This window comes from Neophocaena asiaeorientalis, unplaced genomic scaffold (genome assembly GCF_003031525.2).
Source record: "Neophocaena asiaeorientalis asiaeorientalis breed wild unplaced genomic scaffold, Neophocaena_asiaeorientalis_V1.1 scaffold465, whole genome shotgun sequence".
NCBI lineage: Eukaryota > Metazoa > Chordata > Mammalia > Artiodactyla > Phocoenidae > Neophocaena > Neophocaena asiaeorientalis.
Window position 1 is genome coordinate 414,240 of NW_020174936.1, and position 13,135 is coordinate 427,374.

At 40.7% G+C, this 13,135-nt stretch overlaps 1 protein-coding gene across 5 annotated transcripts in view; it reads left to right on the forward strand.

Moving 5' to 3' along the window:
* The window catches only part of MAP2K5 (mitogen-activated protein kinase kinase 5), a 270,206-nt gene that overhangs the window by 157,981 nt on the left and 99,090 nt on the right, over nt 1-13,135 (forward strand). For all 5 annotated transcript variants that reach the window (XM_024761657.1, XM_024761655.1, XM_024761656.1 and 2 more), the window contains one exon: nt 6,877-6,948. In XM_024761657.1, coding sequence (XP_024617425.1) covers nt 6,877-6,948 — 72 coding nt within the window. The remainder of the gene's footprint in view (nt 1-6,876; nt 6,949-13,135) is intronic.

A 13,135-nucleotide genomic window follows, 5' to 3' on the forward strand; every position in this document is an offset into this window, starting at 1 on the left:
AAAAAAAAAAAAAAAAAAAAAAAAAAAGATGGGGAGGGTTTTCTAAGATCCTTAGGTCATGAAAACAAACAAAAAAACTGTAACAATTTAGGGGCATGTTAAACAGTGGGTCTTGTAGGAGACTTGGTAAGTCATCTGGTCCCACTTCCTCATTGACCAATGAGGATACTGAGATCCAAAAACTGAAGGGGCGTGTTCAAGGACACATTACATCTTAGGGGCAGGTAATTAGGTTTAATGGACATTTTAATCCAAAGCAAGAAATATTTTCAACTATATTTTAAAAGGATTTTATCCAGAAGGATTACAAAAGGGGTCCAAAGGCTTTGGTGGCTTATATTAAATCATTTCTTGGAAATTCTGATTACTAGAACTTTTACTCTATTTTAAAGACAGAAGGGGACTTACCTGGTGGCGCAGTGGTTAAGAATCCACCTGCCAATTCAGGGGACACAGGTTTGAGTCCTGGTCTGGGAAGATCCCACATGCTGTAGAGCAACTAAGCCCATGTGCCACAACTACTGAGCCTGCGTTCTAGAGCCCACGAGCCACAACTACTGAGCCCGAGTGCCACAACTACTGAAGCCCAAACGCCTAGAGCCCATGCTCCAAAACTAGAGAAGCCACGGCAATGAGAAGCCCACACACCACAATGAAGAGTAGCCCCTGCTCGCTGCAACTAGAGAAAGCCATGCGCAGCAACAAAGACCCAACACAGCCAAAAATAAATAAGTAAATAAAATAAATTCATATAAAAAAAGAAGCTATTAAAAAAATTAATAATAAAGATAGAAGTCCCTGAAACTTTAACCCACTATTCAGTCATTGTGATGTATTATGTATATATATATATTTTTGGCTGCACCATGTGGCATGAGAGATCCTAGCTCCCCAGCCAGGGATTGAACCCATGACCCCTGCAGCGCGCTGAGTCCCAACCACTGGACTGCCAGGGAAGTCCTACTACAATTTAAAAAAATCAAATATAAAAGTTTGACATTATTGTTATGAATACCTGAAGTTTTGAAATTAAGAAATCTTATGCAGATACTTGTCCTTTGGTATCAGAAAGTCAATCTAAATAACTACTCTTTTCTCCTGAACATTGTTTTCTACCTGGACTATTCCTGTTCTTAGAAATTACCTTTACCCAGATTATAACCTATACAGATTACGTGATACAACTCAGTTGGCCATGCTCATGCAGTGATCGTACACGGTGGTGTTGATTAGAAGGAGGCCAACATTTACTGAGCATCCCCATGTGGCATGTACTGAATTGAGCATATTACATGGATTTATTTAATCTTCAGACAACTCCATTAAGCATACATATTGTTATTATTGTCTTCATTTTACAGATGAGGAAACCAAAGGTGAAGTAACTTTAGCCCAGATTCTCAGAGCTGGCAAGTAGTGACAGTCAAGATTTAATTAGGACACCAGCTTCTAGTTTCTGGTAGTAGCACATTAGGTTATTTGGACCAACTCTTCTGTTGAAAAATGCTAATTAAAATACTTTAAAAACCATCTCAAGTGCACTGAAGAGCTAAAACGACAACAGGGAACTCCCAGGACGGTTTTCAGATGGAAACGTGAAACAGACGGGAAAGCAGAATGTCAGAGCACCAAAGCTACTTATTCCTGAGGACATTTGCCTGTACTACTACAGCTGTGAATGGTATGGGGGCTCCCTTAAGGCAGAGGGTCTTGGAGAAGATCTTCCCCATATTATGCTGGAAGCCTGAAGAGGCCCTCACTCCAGTATAAAAGCAAACCAGAGTTAAAACTGCTCTTCCTCCCCAATCCCAGGGAACAAAAGAGAAGGCTTCTCAGAGCCAAGCAGAGCAGCAGGAGAAAAAGGAAAAGGGAGAAAGTTGTGGCCATAGACTTAACTCTGGCACAGATTTACACCCTGGGTGTTTGTATATGTGACCTGAGTTAGAAAAGGAGCTTCATGCTGAGAATATTGTTTGAGGTGGTCACATCCACTTTAGGCCTCAGAGAACCTTTCCAAACATTTTTTTGAAGAACAAAAACTAACAAGCAGCCAAAGAAAACTAGTCACACGAGGAAACAGAGCAACATGAAGGAACAACAGTTGTAAGCAGACTTTAGATCAAAAATTTTTAAAGTGACATACTTGATTCGAGAAAGTCCCAAACAAAACTACTAGATAAAAATGAAAAGCTCACTATTTGGTAGCATATTGAATGGAGCAGAAGAGAGAATTAGTGAACTGGAAAATAGATTGAGTTAGAGCAGTGTGACTCCAGAATCCTTGTTTAACCAGTATGCTCTACTACCCACACAGTGATCTTGCCGGCTTTCTAAAAAAATCCCCATTGTTTATGATATATACTTTTTGATTACATACTAACCTGAAGTATTTGTGCATACTCTGTTAATTTTCTGAGTAGCCTGAGCAGAAGTTCCTTTATGGGAAGAGGTAAGGGATGTACCTTGGTATCGTCCTCCTTTTGACAAGTAAACCCTAGGGTACTGTGTTATAAATAGAGACAATTCTGGAATGAGTTAACTCAATATGGGCCCTGGGTAAATGCCCAGTCACAGCGGTAAGTGGAGGGGTGGAGTGTGCATGCCATCTTAGAGCCACTGCCCTTTTAGAATCCTCTGCTTTTTATATCATCACCACTCCTTACTATTCTCATTAAGTACAGATGAGAGTTTTCCCCCGACACTTTAACTCCACTACAGGTGCTTCAGACAAGAGTCATGGTTTTCCGTTTATTAAGCTTTCCACACTAGTGACAGATGTCATGTCAGAAAGTAACTCAGCTTTTGCTTTTTAACAGAAAAATGTTCATCACAGGTCTTCTCTCGGTAGTGTCATACCTGGCCATTGGTTTGGTTTGGTTTGGTTTAGTTTGGTTTGGTTTTAGAGGGGAGAGGACAGAGCAGGCCACCTTGGCCTCAAGTGTGAGAACAGATTTGAATTGTGCAGCCTTAGGCCATCAAGTCCTGACTCTATACATTCAGAATGTATTGGGACTTACCTTGTACCTGTGTCAGTTTCAGCCACCTGGACATGTTTCCCAGTCCCTACGAATTCTTGAGGATACACCTGTAGAGCTGGCTGCCCACCTTTCACTCAGCATTCGTGCCTGAGTGCTGCATCACGGCAGTAATCTCATTCTGTTAGCTTACTGTAAGAATGGTTCCTCTAATGAGAAGTTGTTAGACTCTCATCCTTACGGCGTTCTCCTGTGTGCCTTCTGATATCTGTGACCATTATCATTTTTGCTAATTTTTCCTCTTAAATTTAATTTTTCTGTGCTTTATTTTCCCATTACAGTTTACATTTGTTTTAGTAGTTCAGTGGGCAAATGTGATGATTATATTTAACCTTATTGTTGGCCTTGCACTTCTAGATGAAGTGCTGTATATTGATAACTGTCAGTGGATGAAGAAAGGGAGAGAGGACAGAAGGAGGAAGGCAACATTTGGTCATTTCTTTAACAATTCGAGAGGATTTTAGGATTTTCATGTTTGCTAGAAGTTCTTTTTTTTTTTTTAAGACATTGTTTTTAAACTATTTTTTTAAGTTCTTAATTTTTGGCTGCATTGTGTCTTCGTTGCTGTGCGCAGGCGTTCTCTAGTTGCAGCGAGCGGGGCTATTCTTCATTGCATTGCGCAGGCTTCTCGTTGCGGTGGCTTCTCTTGTCACGGAACACAGGCTCTAGAGCACACGGGCTTCCGGAGATGCGGCTTGTGGGCTCAGTAGTTGTAGCACGCGGGCTCTAGAGCGCAGGCTCAGTAGTTGTGGCGCACGGGCTTCGTTGCTCCGCGGCATGTGGGATCTTCCTGGATCAGAGATTGAACCTGTGTCCCCTGCATTGACAGGTGGACTCTTAACCACTGAGCCACCAGGGAAGTCCCTAGAAGTTCTTGATGGACGTGAATAACAATAATATGCAGGGAAGTTACATTAATAGAACACTCCAGGGAACTTAATGATTAATTCATGCTTAAAACCAAATGTGCAGTAAACATGTATTGCATCCCTTCAGTCAGCACACATTGATGGCACACCAGCTACGTGCCACGCATGGTACTGGGTACAAGATGAGTAAGATACTCTCTTTGCCTCTTAGGAGAAACAGACTAGCAAATTGATGATTACAACACAGTGCGATAAATTGATATGAATGACATTTTAAAGAAGTACAGAGGCAGGAATTCATAATTCTGCCTGAGGAGTGGAGGAAGTTTTCACCAAAAATGGTGGCCGTTGAACAGGGCCCATAGGAGAAACATTCACTAAGCAGAGAAGAGGAAGGTAGATCATCGCGTCTGCAGGAAACATTGATGTGTTTAGTGACTAGAGCTGAGTTTACCAAAGTTTCACCCAGAGAAATTACTTTTTAAAATGAAGATCCCCAGAGCCACCCCCAGAGATTCTGATACTGGAAGTTCATTTGCAATAAGCACCTCAGACAGTTCTGTAATGACAAGTCCAAGGCTGCATTTTGAGAAATACTGACAGATCGAGACTAGTGTGTGGCTCTTCTGACTTCTAGTTCTGGAGGCAGATTGACACACAGGAAAGAACCCTGATTTTGCAGTTAGACGTACCTGGATTTGGATCCTGGCTGTGTACCTAAATAATACGCTTAATGCTAATCCATAGGTCTAGATTTCGGCAAGTCATCTAATCTTACTAAGCCTCAGTTTTTACATCTGTAAAATTAGGGCAATAATATTTGTAAGAGGACTTCCCTGGTAGTGCAGTGGTTAAGAATCCGCCTGCCATTGCAAGGGTCACGGGTTCAATCCCTGGTCTGGGAAGATCCCACATGCCGCGGAGTAACTAAGCCCGTGTGCCACAACCACTGAGCCTGTGCTCTAGAGCCCGTGAGCCACAACTACTGAAGCCCACACGCCTAGAGCCCATGCTCCGCAACAAGAGAAGCCACCGCAATGAGAAGACCACGCACCGCAACAAAGAGTAGCCACCACTCGCCGCAACTAGAGAAAGCCTGCACACAGCAATGAAGACCCAACACAGCCAAAAATACATAAATAAAATAATAATATTTGTAAGATTGTTATGAAGTATAGAGGATGTGAAGTATCTAGCCCAGTGTCTGGGACAAACTAGGTGATTATTAAATGATAGCTATTATTATCCTTTTCTAGGGGGTACAAATTAAATCTCTCTGTGCTTCATATTCCTTATCTGTTAAATGCAGATGCTAATAGTACCAGTCTAGTATGGGTGTTTATGAGTCTGAAGTGAAATATGCATGAAAAGCACTTAGAACAGTGCCTGGCACATGGAAATTCTTCAATAAATGCACAGAGTGATGATGTCGTTGATATTATGGTGATGGCATTATTCCTGTAACTGGCTGGCATCCTGTTATGTATTGATCTGACTAGAAATGGATAATGGGTTCATTCAGGTATGAGCAAGGACCTTGAAAAGTGGTGGTATGGGGGATTAGAAGATAAAAGTATTAGGGGATTGGAATGACCATATCTGTTAGCAGCTGGGAGAAATGGTCACATGACACTTGGGAAGAATTATTCTTGGTAGTAAAGGGGTTTTATAAATTAAAGAAATAAATAAAGGAACGGAAATAAGACAATCCAATCTGCTACCTCAGGGTAGGGCTTTATGTAATTTTATGAAAAGTGGCGGAGAAGGCATTAAATACATTGAGATAGCCTCATAGGTGGGAGTGGGAAGTAGGTTACAAATTTCTGGGTCCCAACTAAGCCAACTCCCCAAGATGTAGGACTGTGCCAACTCACCTGAGAGTATCCGGCACACATCTTCTACACTCATGGTATATCCCCTGCTGGTGAGTGGTGGATGTCCATTTCTTCCGTCTGCAGTGGACCAGGCTGACCCTGACCCCAGTTACTCGTAAGGGCTCTCATGGAAACTTTTGAAGGATGATGGCTGTGGTGGCTTCCAAGAACTCCAGGGATGGTACAAAGACGAGAATACTGCACTGGAGGCCAAGGGGTGTGGGTCATGATCCTAGCCCTGCCATGACTAGCTGTGTAACCTTGAGCAACCATTCCATCTCAAGCAAAACCTCAGTTTCTCTTGTTCATTTGTTCCTGTGTTCGTTCAAAAGACTTTTTCTGTGAAGTACCTTTCTGAATGCCAAATCCTGGAGGGATAGAGAGACCAGGCAGCACCCACTTCAGTATGCATTTATTCCAGTTGAAGTAGAGAGTGTGCAGGTAATTGTTAGACCAAGTATTTTCTACATATCTTGAATGGAGGACCGAGAGTCCCAAATGGACCATTTGAACTGTTCCTTGGTTTATATCAGAAAGAAACCCTGATACATGGGATGAAATGTTGAGTAGTAGGTGAATCTGGGCAAAGGAAATATGGATGTTCTTTGTACTAGTCTTAATCTTTCAACTTTCCTATAAGTTTAATATTATTTCCAAATAAAAAATTTAAAATAACAGAATTCCTAGTGATTCAGACCCATCTCCCAAAATGCAAATAAGTGATGATATTATATAATGTGCTGTAATTTGTCACTCCACAACTAAGACCACTCACTGGATTTGGTCTGAGTTGAAGTCTCAGCTCATTTACTAGTTTAGGACTTGCCTAAATTATTTCACTAATATGAGCCTTCATTTTCTTTATAACAAGGTTTCCCTCATAGGGTCTTTGTGAGGATTCAATGAGATTATATCCAATATACCTATATGGTTTCTATGTATTATCTATATAAAACACATACAAATAAAATTGTTTTTCTTTTCATAATGTGCTGTGCAGATATTGATGGCTCTCTGCCTTAACTGAGCTCACATTAGCGTATGTGTTTCCTGGAGTAGCTTACATCAACTCACAAGCTCCCTTCTGTTTTCTTACAGCCTGAAAGAATTTCAGGGGAGCAATATGGAATCCATTCTGATGTCTGGAGCTTAGGAATCTCTTTTATGGAGGTATGTTGTTTGGAAATAGATGCTTCTGTGTATACCTGTACTAATATGTTCTATCAGGAAGGATGAAGATTTTGAAAAAAAGTGAAACTTCCAGTGTGTTATGTGTATATGTAAACAGAGTTTAACTCAATAGTCCTTATTTTGATACCCTTGCATGGCTTGTGAGCTGACTATTCTAAAGTGTTATTTCTCACAGATCACCTGTGTAAAACTTATCTGGAGTGCTTCATAAAAATACAGGTTCCTAGACTCCATCTAAAACCAATTAAATTCACATTTCTAAGAATCAGCATTATGAACATGTTCCCAGTGTGATCCTTATGCACACTAAATGTGGAGAACCTGTGTTTTGAAAGAGAAATTCCAGAAAAATTATGTGTGATAGTAGCCTTGTTGGAATGCATATATAACTTCCAGAGGTGATTACTTTATTAACAAATACAGCCCTACTCATTTGGATGTATAATTTCTATATGTTTATTTAGAAAGAAAAAAAAAAAAACACCTTGTTCCAGTAGGATCATATCATGTGTTGGGCGACAGGGTGTGATATGATTTAGAGGAGGTTAGGTGTATGCATTTAGCACAATTTTAATGTCTTTACTCTTTATAGCTGTATTTAGAGTGGACTTTATCTTGGTATGCTACATGTAGCTCCACTAGAGGTCTGTGCTAAGATTTCTGTACAATGATCTTTGATCTGTAAGGAAATACATAGGATTTATATTAGAAGGACATCTGGCTCAGGGTGAATTATAGTAGTATAAAGTCTGGATAATCACCAGTGCTTCAAGAATTGTATCTTATGTACATTGATTCAGATAAAGGAGGACTCTTTAAAAAGTAGAAAGAACTCCTTAAACAAGATCATGGATGAGTTGCAGTCACAATTTCATCAACTTTTTTTCTTTTGGTCAAATACTTTTTCTGTGATTTTTTTTTTTTTTTCTGTGATTTTTGTAATGCATGAATGCAGTTGAATTTCTAAGGAGATATCTTCAGACTGAATTCACTCGCACTATAGAAAGAAAGCAAAAATAAAGTATTCAATGTTTATTAAACCATATTCTTCTGCTTCTTCATGAAGAGAATCTAAGAGGAAATACAATATGTATGCATCAGCTGACAGGTTAGCAATACTGGTGGACAGATGCTCAGAACTAAGTTTCCCAACAGAATCCTGAAGGGCTCGTCCAATTAGCCTGTTTCAGGGAAAACTAGTATTTTTGATCTGTGGAGCTCAGCTCTTGCTATTATGTAATTTCCCTTTGCATATTTTAAATCATCATCATTGAATGTATTTGGTAAAAGACCAGATATAGTGTAGAACATTTGAGAAGTTACGTGGTGTAAAGATACAACTCGTAGGCTGGGAATGAAAGACCTGGATTGCAGGTCCAGCTTTGCTACTGCTTTTCTAGGTGGCGCTATGCAAGCCAGTGTCCCTCACAGTGGGTCTCAGTTTCTTCATCTGTAAAATAATGATCTCTAAGCCCCGTTCCAGACTAACATTCTGTGACCCTAAGCAGTCTGTTCTTGTCTTTCTTTAGCTTTCTGCAACAACTCTAGAATTGTGTGACTTAACAATATGCAGAGGCATAGCAATACTGTCAGACAGTGTAGCTAGTAGATTTAAGATTTAGAACACGCATACATATTCACCATTCCTTTCTTCCACATTCGTTTCTTCATCCAGGTTTTGAGCTCCTGCTATATCTGCTAGATAGGCAGTGGAGATATAGTAACGACGGACACTCCATTCTTGATTCTAATGGAGTTTTGCATTTGGTGAGGGGTGGGGCATTAAGTACAAAAAACAGAAGGAAAACTAAATATATAATTTGTCAGGCAGTGGTAAGTCCTAAGGGAAAAAATGAAGTGGAGTAGTCCTTTCTGATAAAACAACCTTTGAGCAGAGACTGGAATGGTGTGAGGGGCCATTAGGCAACAGCAGATACAAAGGTGCTAAGCTGGAGTGTGTTTGGCATGTTTAAGGAAAGCAGAGAGACCCAGGTGACTAGAGTGGAGTTAGAAAGGGAAAACTGGGAAAAAATACAGTCAGAGAGGTAGCCAGGGGCCAGATCATATGCAGCCTTGTAGGCCACGGTAAGGACTTTAGATGTTACTCTGAGAGTAAATGATTTGAGTTATATTTCCAGAGGATGATGGGGTGCTCTCTGGAGCACAGAATATAGAGGGGCAATCATGGAAACAGGGAGATCAGTTAAGATAGGTAGGCAGATAGGTATATGAGTAGATGGATAGATAGATAGTTGCTTAAGAAATAGCACATATTTACATTGCATATTGACATATATGTCTGCCAGTATTTTGCTGGGTGCTAGGGATACAAAGAGTAATAAAAAGAGACTGTCATTTAGGGAGCGCGATTGCCCTTGATGTATTTGGGTTTCGTTGATCATGTTCATTTATCCTGGAGGTAAACTATTGAACGGTCTTCAGAAGACTGGAGAAAACAGACTCGTTGACACTGTAAGACTGAGGAGGATTAAGGTGTAAGGAACAGTGTGAAAAAGTGTCACCATTGAGTGTGAGACACCTGAATGCCAGAAGGAGCGTGTTGGCTCATGTAGTAAAGTGGAGAGTAGAAAAGGACCACTGGTCAGGAGTGAGGGCCAAGAAGGGTTAGGTGTTTCCCTGCTCACTGCATTTTAAAATGGTTGTTGAGGAGCGGGATGTTAGATCAGAAGGGGGAGGAGATAGCCTTCGAGGATGTAAAGTGCAGTCTGATTGTGATCATCGGAAAGGGTTGTTGAGCACCCTCTTTGTGTGTGATGCTTAACTAATTGCTTTTGAAAGGGACTATGTGATCGTAGTCTCTGTATTCTGGGAGTTTATGATCCACCAGACAGGCAAGTGAGAACAGATGACCAAACACAGGTGGTGGAGTAGGTCTTTAGAGAGGAGAGTAAGGCCCTGGAATGTGTTATATACCAGATTCATCTGGGGTACAAGGCAACAAAAAACATGTGATAGGGAATGGGAGTCGGAGGTTTTGAGTCCATAGATAAGAAATTGTGTGTGATTCAATAATGCAGAGCAGATGTGATGAGAACATTACCTGAAGAGAGTGGGAAGTTGGTCCAAAAAAGCGCCGAAGAGCCAGTTTCTTCTTTGTTTTCACCACAGTGTTCTTGGAACAGATGTGGTAAATCCTGTTTAAAATCACTGTAGATTGAGAGAAGTGTGAATCTCAGTAGCATTTTAAAATTCTGAGTAACAAATTGTGTTCTGAAACATAGTCAGCATCTTCAAAGAATTGCTTCTCTTCTGTTTATCCTCAGTTTTAAAAGTGAAAGGTTCCCTTTCTAGGTACACACTCCAAAGGGTAGAAACTTTCATTCATTCAGTAATTACTGTTTAAGCACCTACCACGTGCTAAGCCTTGGAGAGTGGAGCACACAAAGCTGAGAAAAGACTGCCTCTGATAGAGAAGACAGACACCAAAAGCCCTGTGCAGTGTGATAGTGTTGTTAGTAAAGATGCTTCTGAAGTACTCTCAGCCACAAAGGTTGGGAGGGTGGCAGTTTCTCAAAGGAGTTGACAGTTGAGCTGGGTTGTCTTGAAGGGAGTTGCCCCTGGGAGAAAGAAAGAAAAGATGGAGGAGCCCCTCCCACTCCCCAGCACACTCTAAGGTGGATCTTTGTAAACCCTTCAGGAGAGAGCAAATGTCTAGGTATGCAAGGTCTACCTGTTTGTGCGGATACCTTCCTCAAAGCGTTTTGAGTCAATCAATTTATTCCCCTAGGGTACCGGGTGGTAAAAAAACAAATGGGATAAAAATATAGGAAACCGAGCAAAGGAAGTTTCCTGAAATTACACAAGAATCAGAGACAAAATGGGAACCAAGGTTTTCTATCCCTTCTACCTCTACCTAGCACTCCCCCCACCAAATTCCATAAAATCCCTGAGGTTTGGTGATGCAGGAGTTAGAAGGCTGCCTTCCTTGCTTTAAACTCCTAAAATACAAGGTTCACCCTTGCTTGCCTTCTTCATACTGCCCCTTCCCTTGTTAATGTGCTGTCACGGTCCCCACGGGGACTCATAACAAGGCCTCTCGCCACACTCTTTCATAAAAGATGATACTGCGTGCAGCTAAAATGTGCCATTAAAAAAGTCACAGGTGCATTTGTGCCTTAAGCAAAGAATCTTTAATATCAGACTATCTCCTTTTCCAGGGACAGAACTGCCCCCATCTCCTCTCAATTCTGCATGAAGTGCTTCTTTTCCAGGATTTTGTCAGCTGTATATAGCATTTGGAGTTGGCAGAAGTAACATAAAGATGGAAATACCCTTAAGAAGGGGAAAAATGAGATTATTAAGCTTGACTAGAGCACAGCAGTTTTACTAGATGTAAAGACTTTGGCCCCTTTCTATGTTTTTTGTTTATGGTTTTTAGATCCTTAAATGTGTTGTAGTTCTCCTCATGTGGATTAGTTATAGAAAGAAGTAAAGGTCAAAACCCACATGGAATTAATTGCACTTCTTCCTTGAGCCTTCATGACAAGAATTAGTGTGAAAATGCAAAAAAGTAGAGAAGAAAAAAGAAGCGAGAATCACCAACAAGAGTACAAAATTTCTGAACTAGGACAAACTGGGAAGATTAATCCTGCCCCAGAATGTTTGTTTGACTCTTGTAGAAAGCATGCCCTGATTCAGTGGACCGGGTGATGTTTAGGGCTGAATGTGTACATAGTAAGGGCTTGTCATACCAATTTTGATGATTTTAATTTCTAGGGGTAAGGAGTACCTAAGACATATTAGTGCAGAATTTCTGAATTTCACAGGCTGTGCATTGCTTCTCTCTTCTCCCATAGAACGAATGGCTTGAGGAGAAAGTCCCACTGTTGCTTCTTACTAATTAGTTAATCCATTCATATTCTTGTGTCATTCAAGTCACAACACGAATCTGTGGGAGGGAAGTAAGCAGTATTATTTGGAAAAGCTGGATTTTTAAGTTGGTCCTAATTGGGTCAAAAAAAAGAAGTCAACACACGCCCTCCTCTAGCCTTGTGTTTGCAGCGCTCAGGAGGACGCACACACATCTAAAAAGGCACCAGGTCAGTCTTGCAGTGTTCTTGTTTTCACTGAGTATGAGCTCTCCAAGTACATGTTCTGGTTTGTGATTCTCTTTGGCGGGCTATTGTAAACCTTATTAAGGTCGGTGGTGAATAATCTGACAGGCTTTTCCACAGGAGCCAGACTGAAAGCCCTGTCTTTAGCGCATGCATTTTGCTCTTTTCACTTGGGTCCTCGCTCTTTCTGCCTTTGTTTGCCTCCTCTCTCCACCAGTCTCTTGAGTCCAAAGCGTAGAACAATCTGGCTCGATGCGCTTGGTTAATTGGAGTGTCATCTAGTCCTCTGAGACCCCTCTTCAGCGTGATCACTGTTTTACTGAAGTGGTTTGAATGATGTGTTAAATGATGAAAGCAAGGTCCATGGCTTAGAAAAATGTGTCTAGATAGGGGAAGAACACGTTCAGAGAGTCACACAAGGTCACTGTCATCAAAGTAGCACCATCTTCTAAGGATTTGATGGGTTCCGTTGTTTTGACAGAGTTATCTCTTGTGAGCTTCAAAATTACCTTTACCAAGTTAAAAATAGTCAAGGAGTACTGTGCTGTTCACTCTACATGGAATATCATTTTCTTCTTCTCCCCAAGATACAATTTAAATACACATCCTTTATAACACCAACTCTGATCTCTCCAGCTGAAAGCAATTTCTTCTCCTTCTGACCTTCATCTACATCTTCCTTGTGGCATGTGCGTTTTCCACTTTGTATTTTATTAATTTATAGCTACGTCATAGTTCCTTATGACAGGATTTAAATCTGATTCTCTCATAATCTCCTACACTCTCTAGCACAATTTCACTGCCCTAGTGAGTACTCAAGAAATCTTTGGGGCTCAATTTTTTCATACTTCTGTAATGGTTTTAAAGCTGTTTCTGAAAATAAAGATCAGAGTTAAAGTTTGACGAAGCCTTTACCATAAGTGCTCACAAACATTTGCTGAATAGATCATAAATGTTTTGCATGTGAAGAAGAATTTTCTGTTTGCCAGAGTATCAAACCTAGATTCAAATTCCACTTCAGCCAGCATACACTATAGATTGTTGGATAAATCACTTAATCTCTCGGGGCCTTTAGATGGGAGCTCTGTTTC